Consider the following 21389-nt stretch of genomic DNA (forward strand, 5'->3'; position numbering starts at 1 on the left):
TGTCAGCTCAAGTCTTGAACTCAGGAACCTAAGTTCCTATTGGGCTCCACTTAAAAAAAAAAACAAATGTCTTGGCAAGACCTTTCTAATGGGTAATCTAGCAGTAAATTGAAGAAGTCTTCATAATTTGCATACTGGTGATCCAGCCAGTTCTCTCCCTTCAGTTTTACTTTAGATGAAGGTGGCGCTTAACTGACTCTTGAGCTGAGAGCATTTTTCAGCGCAGACCAGATTTCCCAAACCTGTCTCGTGGAAATCGCGGGGGAAATCCTCTATGTTCCTTTAGGTCTAGGGAAGAACTGGACAAGTCTGGGGAACGCCACTCAGGATTCAGCCCAGAGTTCACATTAGAGTCACCTGGGGAGGTGTTTTTATTTTTTTAATACCCGAGCCATCGTCTTTCGCGTCTGAGGTTACTATTCCTAAAGGTTCCCCCGGGGGCTTCCAAACACAGTCAAGGCCCAGAATCAGAGCCTTCGGGCAGAAAAAGTAAAAAGTTGCACAACAATTTTGTACATGAGTATTTATTGGAAACATTTTCTCAAAATCCTGTTAAAATAACCATGTACAAAAACTCAAGTGCAAAAAAGATTTAAGACTGGAAATTAACTTCGGTTATGAGAAATGTCCTCTTTCGGTGCCTCGCATTTAAACAGTTTAACTCAGGAACAGTCACGTATGGTATATTGAGAAAACCAGAATCTGAGACGCATTCTTCCAAACGATAACGTGGCGCACATTCACCGGGACCGTCCGGTGCCAGGCTCTGCCTCGGGGACTGCTAGGAGGTCCGCTTGGGGTCGCCGAGGAGCAGACCGCGCCCCCCAGCGCCGGGCGGTCTCGCGGCAGGACCCCCGCCGCACTAGGCCAGAACCTCGCAGGCCCCCATGCACTTCCGGCCGCTTCACCCCGCCCACCCAGCGACTCCGGATCCTCTCCCTGGTCTCGCTCTACCCGCCTCGCGTTCGCTCCGGGCTGCCCCTCTGCTCTGCGGCGGTCTGGCTTCCCCGACGTGTTTTGTTTGCGACGCTGTCGTGTATCAGCGCGCTTTACGGCCGTGGGGACGGGGCGAGCCGGCGCCAGGGCCACTCCGGCCGGGGAGCAGGGCAGGCGGACGAGGTTGATGCCCGGTGGCGGGGTGAGCGCGGCGTCTGGCCGGCTACTCACCGCCGCGGAGCAAAGGGGTGCCCGGGAAGCGGCGGGGTCGGCGTCCAGGAGCGGCCCGGGAGGCTCCGGCTCCGGCGGCGGGGGCAGAGGCGGAGCAGGCGGCCCCGGGCCGGGCAGTGGAGGCCCGGGGGGGCCCGCGGGCAGGATGAGCCTGACCCCGAAGGAGCTCTCGAGCCTGCTGAGCATCATCTCGGAGGAGGCGGGCGGCGGCAGCACCTTCGAGGGCCTGTCCACCGCCTTCCACCACTACTTCAGCAAGGCCGACCACTTCCGCCTGGGCTCGGTGCTCGTCATGCTGCTGCAGCAGCCGGACCTGCTGCCCAGCGCGGCGCAACGCCTCACCGCGCTCTACCTGCTCTGGGAGATGTACCGCACGGAGCCGCTCGCCGCCAACCCCTTTGCCGCCAGCTTCGCGCACCTGCTCAACCCGGCGCCGCCAGCCCGCGGCGGCCAGGAGCCCGACAGGCCGCCGCTCTCAGGTACGCCCGAGGCGCGCCGCCCCTCGGCCGGGCGGCCCCTCCCACCCGAAGCCAGGTGTGCGCTGTGGCTAGATGGGGCACTTTCCGCCTGCGCTTGTGCGAGAGTTCATCCGCAAGTGAAATGGTCTCCTTTTGAAATGATCTAATTCCCCTCCCCCCGCGAAGTATGGAGAAGTGGTAGCTTAATTACAGATTCAGGGCACCGCAAGTTATTCCTCTCCACTGTACGGGCCGTCAAATCACGCAGCTGAGTGGGGCTTAACAGTTTCAGCAACTCATTCACACTTCGTTACTGTAGAGCACGTCTGAGGTGTGTGACGAAAGACACTCTGCTCCCGGTTTTAAGTCACAGTCGAGTAACTAGAAGTCGTTCAGAACCCGAAGAAGTTGTTAGGCGGAAATAGACATTAAATGGTGTTTAAGGACTTTGCAGCCACCTTCGTTGGTCTGATGCGTGTCCCTGGATGATGTGATGGGGGAGAGGATAGAAGGTAGTCTCGAGTTCACGGCCTAAGTTAGAAAACGCATGACTACTGGACGTTATGTAAAATGTGTATTTGTGCAGTATTGTTGAGATCAGATCAGTGGGTTTCATTCGAGGCTGACTTTTTTTTTTTTTTTTTCTTTTTAATAACTCAGATTCTTCATGAGACTTGACTTTGGGAGAAGACTCTGAGCCAGGAAAGGAGAAGGGCACCGAAGGGATGGTGATTAGTGATAGGGGTACCTGGAAAACTAAGACAAAGACCAGTGTACTGGGGGAAGTAGGTAGAAGTGGGGAACAGTTTGATCTCACAGTACTAAATCAGTGGGAAAAAGAGCACTGTATAGATAGGGGCCACTATACAGAGAGATAAAAGGTGGAGGCAGTGGATTTTGAGATAATACCAAGTTTTTCATAGCACAGGAGGACTTCTACCTTGTAAGCTAGTTGGTGTTCATGCTTGGCATCCCCTTTGATCTAAAGCATCTTCTGGTTGGTTTCCTGCACTGCTCTTATGTAAGAGGGGCAAACCTCGTGTTGGAGAAGATGCCCTTATGGTACTAGTACTGAACTAGGCTTTCAGGAAGTTTGAGAATGCCCAGAAAGTAATGGAACGTAGCATGGGAGGTCAAAACCCACCATCCTAGGGGGCCCTTAGCAGAGAATGGGGACAGTGTGGGATTTACTCAGAGAACTGTTTGAATTCTGAAGGCCAGGTTAAGCAAAAGGAGGATGACTTATGGTCATTCTCAAATGCCGGGAGTCTAAACCTAGATTCAGACCATCGACTGCATTGTAAACAAATTTGCCAAGGAAGGACTCCATGGATAGTTATTTTACCTCTCTGTGCCTCCGTTTCTTTGTTTATAAAATGCAGATAATAATAATTCCAAGCTGATAGGGTTATCATGAGGAATAAAAGTATTTATAATAATTCTTAACCATTATTATCCTTACTTTCGTTAAATAGAAAACAGAATATCAACATCAAAGGCTTGTATCGTATGTCTAGAGTGAGCATCTAATGGATATATATATATATATATATATATTTTTTTTTTTTTTTTTTTAAGATTTTATTTATTTATTTGACAGAGACACAGCAAGAGAGGGAACACAAGCAGGGGGAGTGGGAGAGGGAGAAGCAGGCTTCCCGCTGAGCAGGGAGCCCGATGTGGGGCTTGATCCCAGGACCCTGGGATCATGACCTGAGCCGAAGGCAGACGCTTAACGACTGAGCCACCCAGGCGCCCATGGATATATTTTTAAAGTTTTTCAGGTGATTCTGATGCAGAGCGAGGATTGAGAATGTATCTAGATGTAAATAAGACGGCTTCCCGGCACTCAAGAAGCTTGCATTCTGGTTGGGGAGACACAAATGTAGTCATAAGCCAATGTAGTAAGTGTTGTGCTAGATGTCACATACAAAATGCTTGGTGGCACAGATGAACAGCTACCTTTGTGGCTGGAGACATTCTCAGAGGGAGTAATGTTTTTGCTGGCTATTGATTAGAGATGGGGTGGGGGGTTGTGAGGGAAGTGTGTGGCCCTGTCAGGTATTCTTAAAGAACTGGGTATATTGGATGTTTTGAAATCAGGAATTCGAGAACCTGGGAGATTTTGTGCAACTGGAGTGTAGGATATGTGGGTTAGAGGGGAGTTCAAGAGATGAGATTGGGAAAGTGGGTCAGGACTAGAGGATGAAGGGTCTTATAATGGTGCAGAATTTTGGGTTTAATTCTGTGTAAACAGGTTAAGTATGGTGAGCAGATTTGTACCTAGAAATATAACTGAGTGGTAAGTGGGAGTGTGGACTGTGGGTGATGGGTTGGTGGGCAGGAGTCAAAACTGGGAGCTGGGGAAATGAGGAAGGCTGGCCTGGAATCCTGGCGAGAGGGGAGGGTCGGGGAGGGGATGGAGATGAGGGAACAGAACCTAGCCACAATGCTGCTGTGGGATGGATGAGGCTTGGTGAGCAACTGAATGTGGGGCAGAAGGCAACAGCATTCAGCACTGTGGGAATTTTGTGGCTGCACTGTGCACTGAAGCGGGTATGAGATGTGTTTGCGCTGTGGATGCTTCCTCGTCTCTTCACCTGGTACAGTTGCTCACAGCAGCAGAGGAGAAAGAGAAGCATTTCTGAGCACTAGCTTTTTTATTTGTTTTTGCTTGCATGTGTAAGCTTTAGCCTTTGCATGTTGGAAACAAAGTTTTTAATAGTTAAGAAAAACTTAAGTTCCATTGATACTGCCACAAATCCGAGAATTTCAAATGGCATATTTAATTACATTTTCATAAATGTATGTATTTGGTTAACTGAAAATTATAATTTTGTCTTTATGTGAGTGGAGATGGCAAGTCGCAAATGCTAATTTTACCAGAGTCAAGTTAATTTTCCAAAAATAACCATTGGAGAAATTGTTATATGTTTTTGTTTACAGGATTTTTGCCTCCTATAACTCCACCAGAAAAGTTTTTTCTTTCCCAGCTGATGCTGGCACCCCCAAGAGAACTCTTCAAAAAGACACCCCGACAGATTGCATTGATGGACGTTGGAAACATGGGCCAATCTGTGGACATTAGTGGACTTCAGCTAGCCTTGGCTGGTAAGGAATTGGTGGTTTGGTATTCTTGTGTGGTAGCATTAGGCTTTTTTTTTTTTTTTTTGAGGTTCTCCAGTTAAAATGAAGGTCTTTTTAACTGTGCTAAAACTTAGTAACTTCCATGAAAAACATAGCTTTAGTACTGGATCCTTGCTAATATGGCATATAAATTCATTCTGAGTTTTCACTTGAATTGATTGCTTTCCAATTTAAGAAGAATGCTGGATAAAATTTAGTAGGTTTAAAAAAATTTTCCTGATGTCAATGCAATTTCTGTTAAAATCCCAACAATGTGTTTTGCAGACATAGAAAAACCCATCATAAAATTCATACAGAATCCCACGGAACTCTGAATAGTCAAAATTATTTCTCTTGGCACCCTTGTTGAAAATTATTTGACCTTAAATGGAAGGGTTTATTTTTGGGCTCTCTATTCTATGATCATTGCTTTGTCTATATTCTACTTCCCCACGTTTGATTACTGTAGCTTTGTAGTAAGTTTTGAAGTCAGGATGTGTTAAACCTCCCGTGTCCTACGTTTCAGGATTGCTTGGGCACCTTCTGTGTTACACGTATAAATTAACGAGCGGGTTCTCTTGAAGCAAAAGCATGTTGTGGTAGAAAATAGAGGAACTTTCTTGACCTGGATGGTCAGACAGAGCCTCTCTGAGAAGGGTAGGTAAAGAGGCACCTTTCACTTGACTGCTCTGAGCAAAAATATGGATGAAATGGGTCTTATACCATTTGAGAGTGATTCATTAGGGAAATTCTAATACATTGGCAAAATTGTGAACCCTTGACCTTGTGATTGAGCTGCAGTATTAATTTTGACAGTTCCCCATCCTTCTTAGACTTAATGCATCTGTGACATTTGGTTTCTTATATAAGGTGACACTGTTCAATAAACTACTTTTTCCTTGGAGCATTCTGAACCTCTGAACCTCACTTTTTAACTCCTGGGTATCAACAGTATAACAATGATTATTTTATGAAACCAAGAGAAATCTTTTTTTTTTTTTTTAAGACTTTATTTATTGTCAGGGAGAAAGAGAGAGAGCAGCCGGCAGAGGGAGAAGCAAGCTCCCGGCTGAGCAGGGAGCCCGATGTGGGACTCGATCCCAGCACCCTGGGATCATGACCTGAGCCGAAGGCAGACGCTTAACCAACTGAGCCACTCAGGCATCCCAAGACAAATCTTTTTAAGACTTTTAAGACTGAAGGTACGCAGAAATACTCATTAGTCATTAGTGCTAGATACAATCTATTCACAGAAATAAAACAATGATTTTTTTTTTTTTTTAAGATTTTTATTATTTCAGAGTGGGAGAGGGAGAAGCAGGCTTCCCGCTGAGCAGGGAGCTCGATCCCAGGACTCTGGGATCATGACCTGAGCCGAAGGCAGACGCTTAACTGACTCAGCCACCTAGGCGCCCCAAAACAATGATTATTTCTTTAAAGATTGTATGAAAGCGGGGTACAGAGGTGACAGAATATATATCCCTTATCTTCAGAAGGGATATATATTCTGAGGGTTCTAGCTTTGTATTCAATAAAGTGAGAATCAGATCTGACCTCCCTTACAATGACTTGAGTTAGTCTCTCAAAGTTTTGAAGTATATCAAGCCCAGAAAGAAATATGTGCTAGAGTTAGTCTTTTTTTTTTTTTTTTTTAAAGATTTTATTTATTTATTTGACAGAGAGAGACAGTGAGAAGGAACACAAGCAGGGGGAGTGGGAAAGAGAGAAGCAGGCTTCGTGCTGAGCAGGGAGCCCGATGCGGGGCTCGATCCCAGAACCCTGGGACCATGACCTGAGCTGAAGGCAGTCGCTTAACCAACTGAGCCACCCAGGCGCCCCGCTAGAGTTAGTCTTGAGAGAGCTTGGTAAAGTGGCTAAGCTTGCTGCTTGCTGTCCCCTACCCAGATTGAAGATGTCCCAATCCATTCATTTTTATAAGTACCAGGGGAAAAAAGTGATATACCTATCTTTTCTGGAGCTGGCTACCACAAATCACCTTTGCAGAGGCCTGCAATTCATGTCTTGTAGTAGGATCCATGGACCAGAGGTTATTTATGGAGGATGCAGTTTTTTTAAAAAGATTTTATTTATTTATTTGACAGAGAGAGACACAGCAAGAGAGGGAACACAAGCAGGGGGAGAGGGAGAAGCAGAAGCAGACTCCCAGCGGAGCAGGGAGCCCAATATGCGGCTCGATCCCAGGACCCTGGGACCATGACCTGAGCTGAAGGCAAATGCTTAACGACTGAGCCACCCAGGCACCCTGCATTTTTTTGACTTTAAATAAACAAGCAGACAAGCTAAACAGAAGTAACCACAAGGGGCACTTTTACCCTGTTAACAATGTCAGTATTCATTTCAGAGGTTTTATTAAAAATTCCTGACAAACAACCTGCACTTACTAGTTTACCACACAGTGTGCCAATTTAAACATTTTTCTACATTTTGGTCAAGAGTATGTTAATTTTCTGTACTTTAGCAGTCAGAGAAAACAGCATCTCAGGATAATTTTAATTAGCATTTTTCCTATTAAATGAAGTGGTTGAACATGTTATAGGTCTAAGGCATCTTTCATGTGTGGCCATTTTTCAATTGGATCGATGGTTTTTTATTAACACGGGTAGCTCTTTAAGGAATCAGGAATTTAGCCATGTTTTCAAAATTACAAAATCTGAAATATGCAATTCATAAAACCTGCATATATTAAGGAATTATAAAGTGGCCCTGGAGCAACCATCATCTAGGTTAAGAAATGGAATAGTTTCAGGACCTAGAGGTTCCCTGTGTGTTTCTCTTACTAGCTGCTCTCCTTCTCCCCCGTCACTAAGCTCACTTCTGTGGTAATCATTCATGATTTACTTTATAGCCCTCCCCTCTGTACATGCCTGTAGTTTAACTTTGGATGTTCTTAAACTTGGTGTATATGTGGAATCATACTGTGTTCTTTTGGGTGTTAGTTGTAAGGTGAATCCATGTTGATGAATTGTGGTGGCTTTTCATTGTTGTTGTGACATTCATACAATGGAATACCAAGTTCTGTATCCATTTTACTGTTGATGGACATAATGTTGCTATGAACATTCTGGTACATTCTTCTGGTGTACGTGTGTAAGTGTTTCTTGTAGAGAGAAAGATAAGCACATGTAACTTGACTAGCTAATGGCAGATTGTTTTCCAGAGTTGCTGTGCCATGTTTCATTCCCATTAGCAGTGTGCTACTTACTTGACATTCTCTGCATCTGATAATCTCAGGCTTAATTTTTGTCAACCTGGAGGGTGTGTAAGAGGGTGTGTAATAGTATCTTGTGTTTTGACTGACCCCCGCCCCCCCATGAGGTTGAACATGTTTTCAGGTGTTTATTGGCCATTCAAGCTTTTTTTTTTTTTTAAATAAAATGCTTGAAGTCAGCCCATTTTTTCTTTTTTAAAAAATTGATTTGTAGGAGTTGTTTTTTTTTTTAAGATTGTATTTATTTACTTGACAGAGAGAGACAGTGAGAGCAGGAACACAAGCAGAGGGAGTGGGAGAGGGAGAAGCAGGCTTCCTGCTGAGCAGGGAGCCCGATGCAGGGCTCGATCCCAGGACCCTGGGATCATGACCTGAGCTGAAGGCAGATGCTTAACGACTGAGCCACTCAGGCGCCCCTGTAGGGGTTGCTTTTTAAAAAAAAAAAAAAATTCGGGGCGCCTGGGTGGCTCAGTTGTTAAGCGTCTGCCTTCAGCTCAGGTCATGGTCCCGGGGTCCTGGGATCGAGTCCCGCATCGGGCTCCTTGCTCAGCGGGAGGCCTGCTTCTCCCACTCCCCCTGCTTGTGTCCCCTCTCTCGCTGTGTCTCTCTGTCGAATAAGTGAATAAAATCTTTAAAAAAAAAAAAATTGAAGTACAGTTGACATACAGTATTACGTTAGTTTCAGGTGTACAATATTAGTGATTTGACAGCTCTATGCATTTATTCAGTTACCACATTAAGTGTAGTTACCATCTGTTACCATACAAAGTTATTGTATTATTATTTTTAAAGATTTTATTTATTTGACAGACACAGCAAGAGAGGGAACACAAGCGGGGGGAGTGGGAGAGGGAGAAGCAGGCTTCCCGCTGAGCAGGGAGCCCCATGTGGGGCTCCATCCCAGGACCCTGAGATCATGACCTGAGCCAAAGGCAGACGCTTAACGACTGAGCCACCCAGGCGCCCCAAGTTATTGTATTATTAACAATATTACCTATGCTGTACTTTTCATTCTTATGATTTATTTGTAACTGGAAGTTTGTACCTCTTAATCCCCTTCACCTATTTTGCCCATCCTCCTGCCTCCCTCCCCTCTGGCAACCACCAGTTTGTTCTCTATTGAGGGGTCTCTTTCTGGTTTTTGTTTTGTTTTGTTTTGTTAGATTCCACATAGATGTGAAATCATACGGTATTTGTCTTTCTGTGTTGGACTTCATTTAGCACAGTACATTTTAGGTCCATCCATATCACAAATGGCAAGATTTCATTCTTTTTCTATATTCTTTTTCACAATATTCCATTGTGTGTGCATGTGTATATATATAGACCATTAAATGAATGTGGTTGAACATGTTATGAACATGTAACGAACATGTGGTTGAACACACCACATCTTTACCTGTTCATTTATCGATGGACACTTAGGTTGCTTCCATATCTTGGTTATTATAAATAACGCTGCAATAAACATAAGGGTGCATATGTCCTTTTGAAGTAGTGTTTTTGTTTTCTTTGGGTAAATATCCAGAAGTGGAATTACTGGATCCTGTGGTACTTCTGTTTTTAGTTTTTGAGGAACCTCCATACTGTTTTCCAGAGAGGCTGCACCAGTTTACATTCTCACCAACAGTGCATAAGGGCTTCCTTCTCTTCACATCCTCACCAACACTTGATATTTGTTTTTTTTCATACTAGCTATTCTGACTGGTGTGAGGTGATATCTTACGATGGTTTTGATTTGCATTTCCCTGGTGATTAGTGATGTTGAAAATCTTTTCATGTGTCTGTCATCTGTATATCTTCTTTGGGAGAAATGTCTGTTCTGGTCCTCTTGTCCATTTTTAAATCTATTTTTTTTTTTTGGTGTTGTAGGAGTTCTTTATTTATTTTGGATATTAACCCCTTATCATATACATCATTAGCTTCTCCCATTCAGTAGGTTTTCGTTTTATGGTTTCCTTTGCTGTACAAAAGCTTTTATTTTGATGTAGCCCCAGTTTATTTTTGCTTTTGTTTCCCTTGCCTGGGGAGACTTATCCATAAATAAGTTGCCAAAGCCAATCCAAGAGTTTAGTGCCTATGTTTTATTTTAAAAATTTTATGGTTTTGGGGTGCCTGGGTGACTCAGTCTGTTAAGCGTCTGCATTTGGCTCAGGTCATGATCTCCAGGTCCTGGGATCAAGCTCCACCTCAGGCTCCCTGCTCAGCGGGGAGTCTGCTTCTCCCTCTCCCTGTGTGTGTGCACGTGCTCTCTCTCTCTCAAATAAATAAATAAAATCTTAAAAAAAAGTTTTATGGTTTCAGGTCTTATGTGTAGGTATTCTGAGTTTATTTTTGTGTATGGTATAAGTGGTCTAGTTTCATTCTTTTGCATGTAGCTGTCTAGTTTTCCCAGCACCATTTATTGAAGAAACTGTCTTCTCCCCCAATTGTATATTCTTACCTCCTTTATGGTAGATTAATTGGCCCTTTAAGCATGGGCTTATTTCTGGGCATTCTGTTCATTCATTGATCCATGTGTCTGTTTTGTCCCGATACTGTACTATTTCGATTACTATAGCTTAGTAGTAGTTTGAAATCCAAGACTGTGATACTTCCAGCTTTGTTCTTTCAAAAGATTGCTTTGGCTATTCAGGGATCTTTTGTGGTTCCATACAAATTTTAGGATTATCTGTTCTAGTTCTGTGAAAAATGCTATCAGCATTTTGATAGGGATTGCATTGAATCTGTAGATTGCTTTACATAGTATGGACATAGTAACAGTATTTGTCCTTCCAATCCATGAACATGGAATGTCTTTCCGTTTCTTTGTGTCATCTTCAGTTTCTTTCCTCAGTATTTTAGTTTAGGTCTTTCAGCTTTTTAGTTAGAGTTATTCCTAGGTATCTTACTATTTTTAGTGTAGTTGTAAATGGGATTGTTTTCTTGACTTCTCTTTCCACTGCTTTGTTATTAGTGTATAGAAATGCGACAGATTTCTGCACGTTGATTTTGTATTCTGGAATTTATTTATCAGTTCTAGCAGTTTTTTGGTGGAGTCTTTTGGGTTTTCTCTATATAGTATCATATCATCTGCAAATAGTAAAAGTTTTACTTCTTCCTTACCGGTCTTTTATTTATTTGTCTGACTGCTGAGGCTAGGACAGGACTGTGTTGAATAAAAATGGTGATAGTGGACATCCCTGTCTTGTTCCTGACCTTAGTGGGAAAGCTTTCAGCTTTTCACCATTGTGATGTTAGTTGTGGATTTATCATACATGGCCTTTATTATGCTGAGGTATGTTCCCTGTATACCCACATCGTTAAGAGTTTTTATCATGAACAGATGTTGAATTTTGTCAAATGCTTTTTCTACATCTATTGAGATGACCATATCCATTTTATCCTTTATTTTGTTAATGTGATATATCATGTTGGATATTTTGTGACTACTGAACCATCCTTGCAACCCAGGAATAAATTCCACTTGATCATTTATTTGTATTCTAATTTCCTTTCTTCTGCTGGTTTTAGGTTTTGGTCTTCTTTTTCTAGCTCATTTGGGTGTAAGGGTAGGTTGTTTGAGATTTTTCTTGCTTCGTGAGGGAGGCCTGTATTGCTAAACTTCCCTCTTGGAACCACTTTTCCTGCATCCCGAAGGTTTTGAACTCTTGTGTTTTCATTTTCATTTGTTTCCATGTACTTTTTAAAATTTCTTCTATTTCCTGGTTGACCCATCCATTGTTTTGTAGTTTGTTACTTAATCTCCATGTATTTGTCTTTTCGTTTTTTTCATTGCGGTTGACTTCTAGTTTCCTAGTATTGTGGTCAAAAAAGATGCATGGTATGACTTCAGTCTTTCTGAACTTGTTTTGTGGGCTAATACGTAATCTATTCTGCAGAATTTTCCATGTGTGCTTGAAAAGAGTGTGTATTCTGTTTTAGGATGGAATGTTCCAAATATATCTGTTAAATCCATCAGTGTGTCATTCAAAGCCACTGTTTCCTTATTGATTTTCTGTTTAGATGATCTGTCCATTGATGGGAGTGGGGTGTTAAAGTCCCTTACTATTATGTATTACTGTCAATTGCTCCCTTTATGTCTGTTAATATTTGTTTTATATATTTGGGTGCTCCTCTGTTGGGTGCATAAATATTCACAATTGTTACATCTTCTTGTTGGATTGTCCCTGTTATGATTTTATAGTGTCTTTATCTTTTGTTACAGTCTATACACTTATTTAAGGTTTTTTAAAAATTTTATTTATTTGAGAGAGAGTGCGTGTGCATGAGTGGAGGGAGGGGCAGAGGGAGAGTGACAGGGAGAAGCAGACTCCCCGCTGGGCACAGAGCCCGATGCGAGGCTCGATCCCAGGACCCTGAGATTATGACCTGAGCCCCGAGATCATTACCTGAGCCGAAGTCAGACGCTTAACCAACTGAGCCACCTAGGTGCCCCTATTTATGTAGGTATATATGCATTTAAGTAGGCTCCGTGCTCAACGTGGGGCTTGGACCCTGAGATCAAGAGTCCCACGCTTTACCAACTGAGCCAGCCAGACGCCCCTACAGTCTTTGTTTTAAAGTTTAGTTTGTCCAATATAAGTATTGCCACCCAACTCTTTTTTTTTTTTTTTTTTCTCCCATCCATTTGCATGGACTATCTTTTTCCATACCTTCATTTCAGTGTGTCTTTGGGTCTGATGTTTGTGTCTCTTGTAGGAAGCATGTAAGTAGGTCTTGTCTTTTTATCCAGTCACCCTATGTCTTTTGATTTAAAAGTAAATGTGCATTTTAGTTCATTTACTTTTTAAGTATTCATTGATACGTACTTTTTGCCATTTTGTTAATTGTTTCCTGGTTCTTTTTGTAGTTCTCTTGATCTCTTCCCTTATGACTTGATGACGTTATGCTATGTTATGCTTGGGTTCCATTCTGTTTTTTTGTGAATCTATTAGAGGTTTTTGGTTGGTGGTTACTGAGGTCCATATAGAATATTCTTTGTATATACCAGTCTAAATTAAGCTGATGGTTGGATAAGTTTGAATACATTCTGAAAGCACTATATTTTAACTCCCCCACCCTATTCCACATTTTACGTACATATTATCCTATTTTACATCTTTTTATTTTGTGCCCTTTATCTAATTATTATAGATATAATTGATTTTACTATTTTTGTCTTTTAATCTTCATACTAGCTTTATAAGTGATTGATCCAGTACCTTTAGTATGTGTTTGCTTTTACTGAATTTTTTTTTTCGTAATTTTCTTCTAATTATGGCTTTTTCTTTTCTGCTTACAGAAGTCCCTTTAACATTTCTTGTAAGGCTAGTTTAGTGGTGGCAAACTCCTTTAACTTTTGTTTGGTAAATTCTGTCTGTCCTTCAATTCTGAGTGATAACCTTGCTGGGGCAAGTACTCTTGATTGTGTTTATTCCCAGTACTTTGAATATATCATGCCACTCCCTTCTGGCCTGCAGTTTCTGCTGAAAAAACATCTGATAGCCTTATGGGGTTTCCCATGTAACTATGTGCTTTTCTCTTGCTGCCTTTAAGATTCTCTTTTTGACATTTTAATTATGTGTCTTGGTGTGGAGCTTCTTGGGTTCATCTTGTTTAGGGCTCTCTGCTTCCTGGACCTGGCTGTTTCCTTCCCTTGGTTAGGGATGTTTTTAGTGATTATTTCTTCAAATAGTTTTCTGCCCCTTTCTTCTTTTGGGACTCCCTATAATGCAAACATTATGCTTGATGTTGTCACAGAATCCCCATTTAAAAATTTTTAACCTTTTTGCTGTTCAGCTTGGGTGCTTTCCATTAACCTGTCTTCCAGATCGCTGATCCTTTCTTCATCTGCTAATCTGTTGTTGATTCTCTAGTGTAGTTTTCATTTCAGTTATTATATTCTTCAACTTCGTTCTGAGTTCATTCACTTCTCTCAAGACTAGTGAGGATTTTTATGACCATTACCCAAACTCTTCATCAGGTAGATTGCTTACCTTGTTTCCTTTTAGTTCTTTTTCTGAAGTTTTATGTTGGTTTTTTCAGAACTTATTCCTGTCTCATTTTGTCTCTCTGTGTTTGTTTCTATATATTAGGTATGTCACTTACATCTCCTGGACTTGAAAGTAGTTGCCTTATGTAGAAAATGCCCTGAGGACCCCAGTACCTCAATCCTCCCTGGTCACCAGTACCAGGCACTGTAGAGGTATCCCCTGTGTGGGCTGTATGTACCTTCCTGTTGTGACTGGTCTGCAACAGCTAGGGGTGCTCTGATGCGTGGGACTGGCCCCCAGCACAACTGGCTGAGAGGCCTGACTGTAGCTGCCGCTGACTTGTTGGTGGGTGTTGTTAGCTCTTGGTGGATTTGTAGTTTTTGGAAAAAAAAATTAAGAAAATATTTATATTGACTCTTGCCCTTTGTTTATATGTGTTGCAGACAGCTTTTCCCAGTTAGCAGCTTGTCTTTTCTTTCTCCTTGTGATACCCTCAATTTAAAAATGTCTCTTATTTTATCCTTTTTCAGAACGCCAGTCTGAATTGCCAACCCAAAGTAAGGCTAGCTTCCCTAGTATTCTCAGTGACCCAGACCCAGACTCTTCTAATTCTGGATTTGACAGCTCGGTTGCCTCTCAAATCACAGAAGCTTTAGTCAGTGGACCAAAGCCACCTATTGAAAGTAGGTATATATAATTTTATATACTTGGGTTTTATTTTACCAGCATCCTGAGACTTTTGGTTTTTTAAAACATGGTGTTATTTTTTGTTGCTCCCTTTTTTTTGTTTTTTAAAGATTTTATTTATTTTCTGAGAGAGGGAGAGAGACTGCAAGAGAGGGAACATAAGCAGGGGAAGTGGGAAAGGGAGAAGCAGGCTTCCCGCCAAGCAGGGAGCCCGATGCGGGGCTCAATCCCAGGGCCTGGATTATGACCTGAGCTGAAGGCAGACACTTAACAAGTGAGCCACCCAGGCGCCCCTTTTGTTGCTCCTTAAACTTGCATTCAGTGAGAAATCTCCTAGGGTCTAGTAGAACATAGTAGAGATGGTCAGTAAAGTTAGTTTCTTCTTTAATAAAAGTATATACCAAGTTTTTTATTATCAGCATTCCTGAAGATATAAATTCCAGTTTTACTAAAATGAGTTTTTTATAATGTATTTTTTCTTTTATAGTGCTATATTAATCTTATCACTCTCATTACCTTCTCCCTTATAAAGTTTTACTGATCTTACAGTTCTTATTTTACTTTAATTCAAAGAAAATACCTACTGAACTTGAAATAATACAGCTGCATCTTTTGGTGTCACGGGCTTTTATGTGGTTTTAATGATGAAGGCATGCTTTATGCTTAGGAATAAGAAAATGTTCTCCAAATTACAGTGTTACCACGAGTTTAAAATTTACATGACTTTAATGTCATTATCAGATCTTCAGCATAGATGGGTTTAATATCTGAAGTCTCAGCCAGTCACAAGTGTGCCTGAAGGTCCATGGCACATTGATTTTTATTTAATACCTGCTTAGGCACAACTTTGTGTTGCATGAGCCACCAGAAAGGTATGTGAAAAGCAAATCAATTAGATACTGAGTCTAGCTAAACATCAGGCATCTGTACTTTGCAGGAATATTTTCCTTATCACATAAGTAGCGCTTCTCAGGAAGTGTTAAAAATTTTGTTTTTTTCCTATAAATGGTCTGAAAAGATGAGATACTAGTCCTGGTGATGTAAGTGAAGAATGAGTATAGTTTAAGATAAACTGATGATTCTTACCCAGAAAACCTTATCAATAAACTAATCTCAAATTTGGCATGGGCTAGGATCCATGATTGGGATAGGCCATCTTAAGCCCTGTGTGGAAACCAGACTGAGGTCTGAAATTCGTTCAGCAAAAATCCCAGCCAGCATTTATTTTAGTGGGTTTATAACTTAGAGATAATCTTGTTTCACAAAAGTTGAGGTATTGAGTCATTGCAATTTCCCATTGTACTTTTACTGTTTTACGAGAATGAATATGGGATTTGTGGATTTAGGGATTTATGATCTCCGGATTCATTTGGAAACATTAAAAGGCAGCTATAGTTTTCTGTTTCCTGCCATTTCATCTCCAGTTTGCCACCTCACGGTTATAAGATGCAAAGAAAAAAACCAGTACAAATAATAGTGGTCTCTGAGTAAAATAGTGGTAACCAAGAGTAGGATGAGATCAAATAGCATTTCATTTTTCCCATCAGAACTTTTACCAGTATGTGAAGTTGTATCCTTTGCTTCTGAGTGGTGATCATGCTTGAATTAAAAATTGTCAGATCATGGTGTAGTGCCTTTCTCTCTTGAAAAATAGATTTGGTCTCTAGCATAATAATAATGTTATTAGATCAGTGTTTCATTTTGTTGGTATTTTGAATAAAACCCTGACTTTCTTATATCATCTCTGCTTTGGATTTTGAAGTCTGAAAGTTTTATGTAGATGTGTATAGATGTTAGCTTACTGATAGAAGCAAACATTCCTGTTCTCCTTACAGGCCATTTCCGCCCAGAGTTTATTCGTCCACCACCTCCACTCCATATTTGTGAAGATGAGCTGGCTTGGCTGAATCCAACAGAGCCTGACCATGCGATTCAATGGGACAAATCAATGTGTGTCAAGAACAGCACTGGAGTGGAGATCAAGCGAATAATGGCTAAAGCCTTCAAAAGCCCCTTATCTTCTCCTCAACAAACACAGGTATATATTTATTGTAAGCATTTTGTCCTTAATCCTCCACATGATAAGTGAACAATAAATGATCCTGTCAACAGGAGCCCTCAGCAGTAAGAAATGTTTTGGATCCAAGGAGTCTTGGATCTCTGGATCTTTGTTCTGCTTCTCCAGCCTTGGTCATTTTACTCTGGTGGGAGAAGATAGATCTCATGTTTTTGGCACATTCCATACATTGTTACATTTAAGCTGGACAGTAACTCTACTGAGGCTAAGTGAGATTATTAACATTTTAGAAAGGAGGGAAATGAGAGCCGGGGAAGGTAAACAAGCCTGTCACACAGCTGGTTAGTGGTGAATCTGAGACTGACAGTAGCCCCTGCTGCCCAAGTGTAGACTCCTCTGGGGGAAAGGCAAGGACACCTGGCGGGTGCTTTCTGTTTGAATCTTATCCAGCTTGCATATTTTCACATTAGAACTTGTGAGGACATATTGACCCTTCGAATCCAGTCTACCACCAAAATGTTATTTTTCAAAGTCAAATAGCTGTGTTTATAGTTCACTTTGTTTGCTAGGCCATCCTGAAACATAGTCCACTGTTGGTATTTGCAGGTAGGTAGGGGAAAGAACATAGATAATTGGCAAGAAAAAGGACTTGTTTGGCAGAAATGTTTTTGACGATACCTATTTGAATTGCATAGTGTGAGCAGGACCGGAACGGTCTCGTCCTGCCACCTGAGGCACTGTGACTGTACAGAGAGCAGCTTTCCCTCTTCCCGTCCTGCTTCTCTCCTCAAGTATTTGTTCTCCACCTGGCGTGCTCCTCTGTTCTTTTCTGGGGAGCTGGTTGGGGTGGCAACTAAATTATTTTAGGTTCTAACAGATGACAGAAGAAGTCTACAAAGGAGTTAAGGATGATATTGTTACAATGCAGACAGTATTCTATCCAACCAGGCAGTACTGAGTCTGGTTTAACGCCCAGGACGGATCACTAGCGTGTTTATAAACAGTCTTTACAGTTCAGTTGTAAATTAAAAAATCAAGACATGATTTTAATGGTTTGAGGGAAGAAATTTATGAAGTTGGTTCAATGCAGACGATTTTATAGCTTGTTTTTACAGGCAGGACAGAGAATATTTGACTCAAGAACCTCTCTCTTCTTAAAAATTTGGTTGTATTTAGCTCTTGGGTGAGTTGGAAAAAGACCCCAAACTCGTTTATCATATTGGCCTCACTCCAGCCAAACTTCCTGACCTGGTGGAAAACAACCCTCTAGTTGCTATAGAAATGCTGCTGAAGTTAATGCAGTCAAGCCAGATCACAGAGTATTTTTCGGTCCTGGTCAACATGGACATGTCTTTGCATTCAATGGAAGTTGTAAATCGGTAAGTTTTTATACTCAATCAGGTGGGGGAGGGGCACGGGAGAATATAGATCCTGATTAAAAACTTGCAACAAATTGTAAGCTAAGGATTTTTTTTTTAAACCTTCTTGAAATTGTACTAAAGACTATATCCTTTTAAGCTAATCAGCCGGTCAGAAAAAGCCTGCCCGGAAGCCAGGTGATGACAAGTACGTGTATAGGAGAGTGTTCTTTTTGGGGTTGGGGAGGGAGGAAGCATGAGGTTTTCAACTTTATTTTCTGTTAGTGGCAAAACTGGTTAGCTGCTTGTTGAAAATATACTACTTCATTTCTGCATTCTCCTGCACAAGTCTTTCCCCTTTGTAGACTCACACTTCCTTCAGGGGCTTCCCTCTGCTCCAGTCCTTGGATTGACCTGCTTCTGAGTGCTTGCTGCTTCCCTTTCACTACATTCGTATAGCATTATTGTCTTCACCAGTATTTGGTATTTAGTCCAAGAATAACCACATCTTTTTGTCAGCATTATTCTTTCTAGAGAATAATTTCAAGGGCAAGGTCTGTTCCTTGTGCCCCCCACCCCAACCCATCCCCATCTCAAGTGACCATAGCACTGTTCCTCGGAGCAGTAGCTCCTCAGTGCCTTATGGAAAAAGGTTCTACAGGCAAATAAATTTAGAATTTCTTTTGGAAATTTATAGTGTATAGTTAGCATAGCATCCCTTTATATGAACATGGAATTCCTATCCCATCTTTTTGTTTTCCTTAAACATTCCACAGAATCCTTTGGAAAATACCAGCTTTTCTTTTCAAGACTCTAATATGCCACCATGCCTTCTCTCACATTCCATCCAGGTCTCTATCAATCACCGTGTTCCTAAATATGCCACATTAATCCCAGATTCCAAGCTTTTCCTCTAATCATTCACTACGTTATTAGGAACACTTCTAGGTTTCAGTAAGCCATTTGACCTTTCAAGGCTTTTCCCATCTTTTCATTTACACTGCTGCTTACAAACCCATTTTTTAGCATTTAGTTATATAGTATACTATTTACTTACTAAACTATACCTTCTCAGATATACCACCTTCCATAGCACTTAGGTCTAATTGGGGTTTAGTAAATGTTACTTATTAGAGTGTGAAAACCATTAACTACAAAGTCTGATTCAACCAAAAACATAGAAATGTGGTGTTCAAAAAAATGAATAATTACCATGTGTAATGCCAAGTATGGACTTAAAAAATGGAAGTGTCCTTTATTAACAAGCAGGGTGACTCAGGCTTATTTGCATAAATATGTTTAAAACTAGGTAACTGATCATAAATCAGAAATTTTTACTAAATAACCATAAAATATAAAATTTCTCTTTGGTTAACAGTGTTTAACAGCCCTAACATTTTAACTTTATGAAACAGACTAACTACAGCTGTTGATCTACCTCCTGAATTTATTCACCTTTATATATCAAATTGCATCTCCACTTGTGAACAAATTAAGGATAAATACATGCAGGTAAGTAACAGAAAGTTTTGTAAATTTTATAAATACCTGCCAAGAAAATGGGTACAATAAATTTATTTTTTTTGTTTTGTTTTTTCCAGAATCGTTTGGTGCGTCTTGTGTGTGTCTTTCTCCAGTCCTTGATCCGTAACAAAATTATTAATGTGCAGGACTTGTTTATAGAAGTGCAGGCATTCTGTATTGAATTCAGTAGGATACGAGAAGCTGCTGGCCTTTTCCGGTTGTTGAAGACATTGGATACTGGAGAAACACCTTCTGAGACCAAAATGTCAAAATAATACCTCATCAGAACCACCACATTAATTGTTCAGCTGTATTGTGACTTAATTTTTAAAACTGTTAGAACCTTCAGTGGATTGCTTGGCCTATGCATATAAACACCACTTTATCTACTTAAAGCAAAATTTTTCCTTTCCTGGAGGACTTTTTCCTTGAGATGGATTTTTGGTAAGACTTGGAAAATGTGGGTCTTGCAGATGATTAGGAGTAACGGTTATCCACAAAAAGTTACTGCAAACAAGTAGATGAGGTCTTTAGCACCGCAGAGCAGAGTGCCTGTTTTTAAAACACAAGTTACAGGCTACTGATAAATCAAGAATCCAGTTTTCTTAAGGTTCTAATATTAAAAGTATTTAATGACAGTATATGAAGACATATCTTAAGAATTTGTCATACTGCCCTTGAGATGAAATCAGCTGAATGTTTTTGAATTAAGTGGCAAACAGAAGCTTGGCCCTTGAACCCATTTGTGCGTATAGCCCCTAATTTCTCATTAAGCACAGTCTGAACCAAGGACATGCTTCTAACTTGATCCTTTCTTGTCTTGGGGACTTAATAGACAACAAAATACATGCATTTCTTGGACCTCTTATAAACATGGGAACTCTTAGAAACGTTTTTTTGAGACTATAATAGCTGGTATAGTTTTTTTTTCCTTGAGATGTTAGTTCTTCAGTTATTAGTGTAAGATAGATATTTTTTTGTTTTAAGGAAAAGTATTTTAGTCCACGCTTTGGGAGATAATATCACCACTGAGGAACTGTCATGTAAAACCTCTTCCTGAGTGGGAACTGTACCTGCTGCCTGTGGTGGGGCACATGGCCTGTTTGTGACATAGGAGAACAAGGTGGCAATATGTGGGCTGTTACCCCTCACTTAACTTTGGACAACAGTGCCTTACATTAAAGTTTTTTATGAACTGTATTATCTGATCTGTTTTTTTACTTGAAGAAACCATGAAAAATTCCTCATTTATTGAGGTACTTCCAAAGCATATTCTTTATAGGGAAATCATCTATTCAACAAGAATTACCTTCCAGTTTAACCTTCAGCAAAAGTTAAAACCACTAGGCTTGGTGTCCTTTAAAATGAGTACAAATAAGTTCCAATCCTGTAATATTGGCAAAAGAGCAGTACTCCCACTAGATTTATAAGAAATTCTGTATCTTAGCTATTTTTACGAAAATAAGGAGTTTGTAAATATATTTGCTTAAAGGAAAGAACCCAAGCCAGTGTAACGAGGAATGCCTTTAAACATCCAAAATTCTAACCACCTTGATTTCTGTCCATACCCAAGACATCATTGTTTTACATACTCGGTTTGGGAAAAGAAACCATTCATTATGCAGATACTTTTTGGAATGGCAAAGTTTGTACCACTGTGGAAGCAACCCAAATTCAGGCTCCAGAACCTATTGATTCTCTGATAACATGGAACGCATGGCCAATAGCACTGTAACTCATGCCTGAACAAAGCTTATCTAACATGTATTTTCTCTATAAGGCACTTCACAGCCTTCATGTGCTGAGAACAGTAGACAACACTATGCTTGGGGGCCATTTTAAACTGTG

General features: G+C 41.0%; 1 protein-coding gene across 1 annotated transcript; it reads left to right on the forward strand.

Annotated features, from left to right (window-relative positions):
• Positions 1-598: 598 nt before the first annotated feature.
• Positions 599-20300, forward strand: CNOT11 (CCR4-NOT transcription complex subunit 11). The gene is made up of 7 exons (XM_032419238.1): positions 599-1646; positions 4572-4736; positions 14486-14638; positions 16478-16680; positions 17836-18038; positions 19433-19529; positions 19619-20300. Exons 1-7 carry the CDS (start codon positions 1124-1126, stop codon positions 19814-19816), a joined length of 1542 nt encoding a protein of 513 aa, XP_032275129.1. The 5' UTR covers positions 599-1123; the 3' UTR covers positions 19817-20300.
• Positions 20301-21389: the final 1089 nt, after the last annotated feature.

Source organism: Phoca vitulina, unplaced genomic scaffold (assembly GCF_004348235.1).
Source record: "Phoca vitulina isolate PV1807 unplaced genomic scaffold, GSC_HSeal_1.0 scaffold22, whole genome shotgun sequence".
Classification (NCBI taxonomy): domain Eukaryota; kingdom Metazoa; phylum Chordata; class Mammalia; order Carnivora; family Phocidae; genus Phoca; species Phoca vitulina.

Excerpts from the sequence above, each read along its gene's own strand:
- CNOT11 (XM_032419238.1), top strand. The coding sequence starts at position 1,124 with ATGCCCGGTGGCGGGGTGAGCGCGGCGTCTGGCCGGCTACTCACCGCC. Across the intron at positions 16,681-17,835 it reads CTTCTCCTCAACAAACACAG|CTCTTGGGTGAGTTGGAAAA; the intron begins GTATATATTTAT and ends GGTTGTATTTAG. Across the intron at positions 19,530-19,618 it reads TTAAGGATAAATACATGCAG|AATCGTTTGGTGCGTCTTGT; the intron begins GTAAGTAACAGA and ends TGTTTTTTCCAG.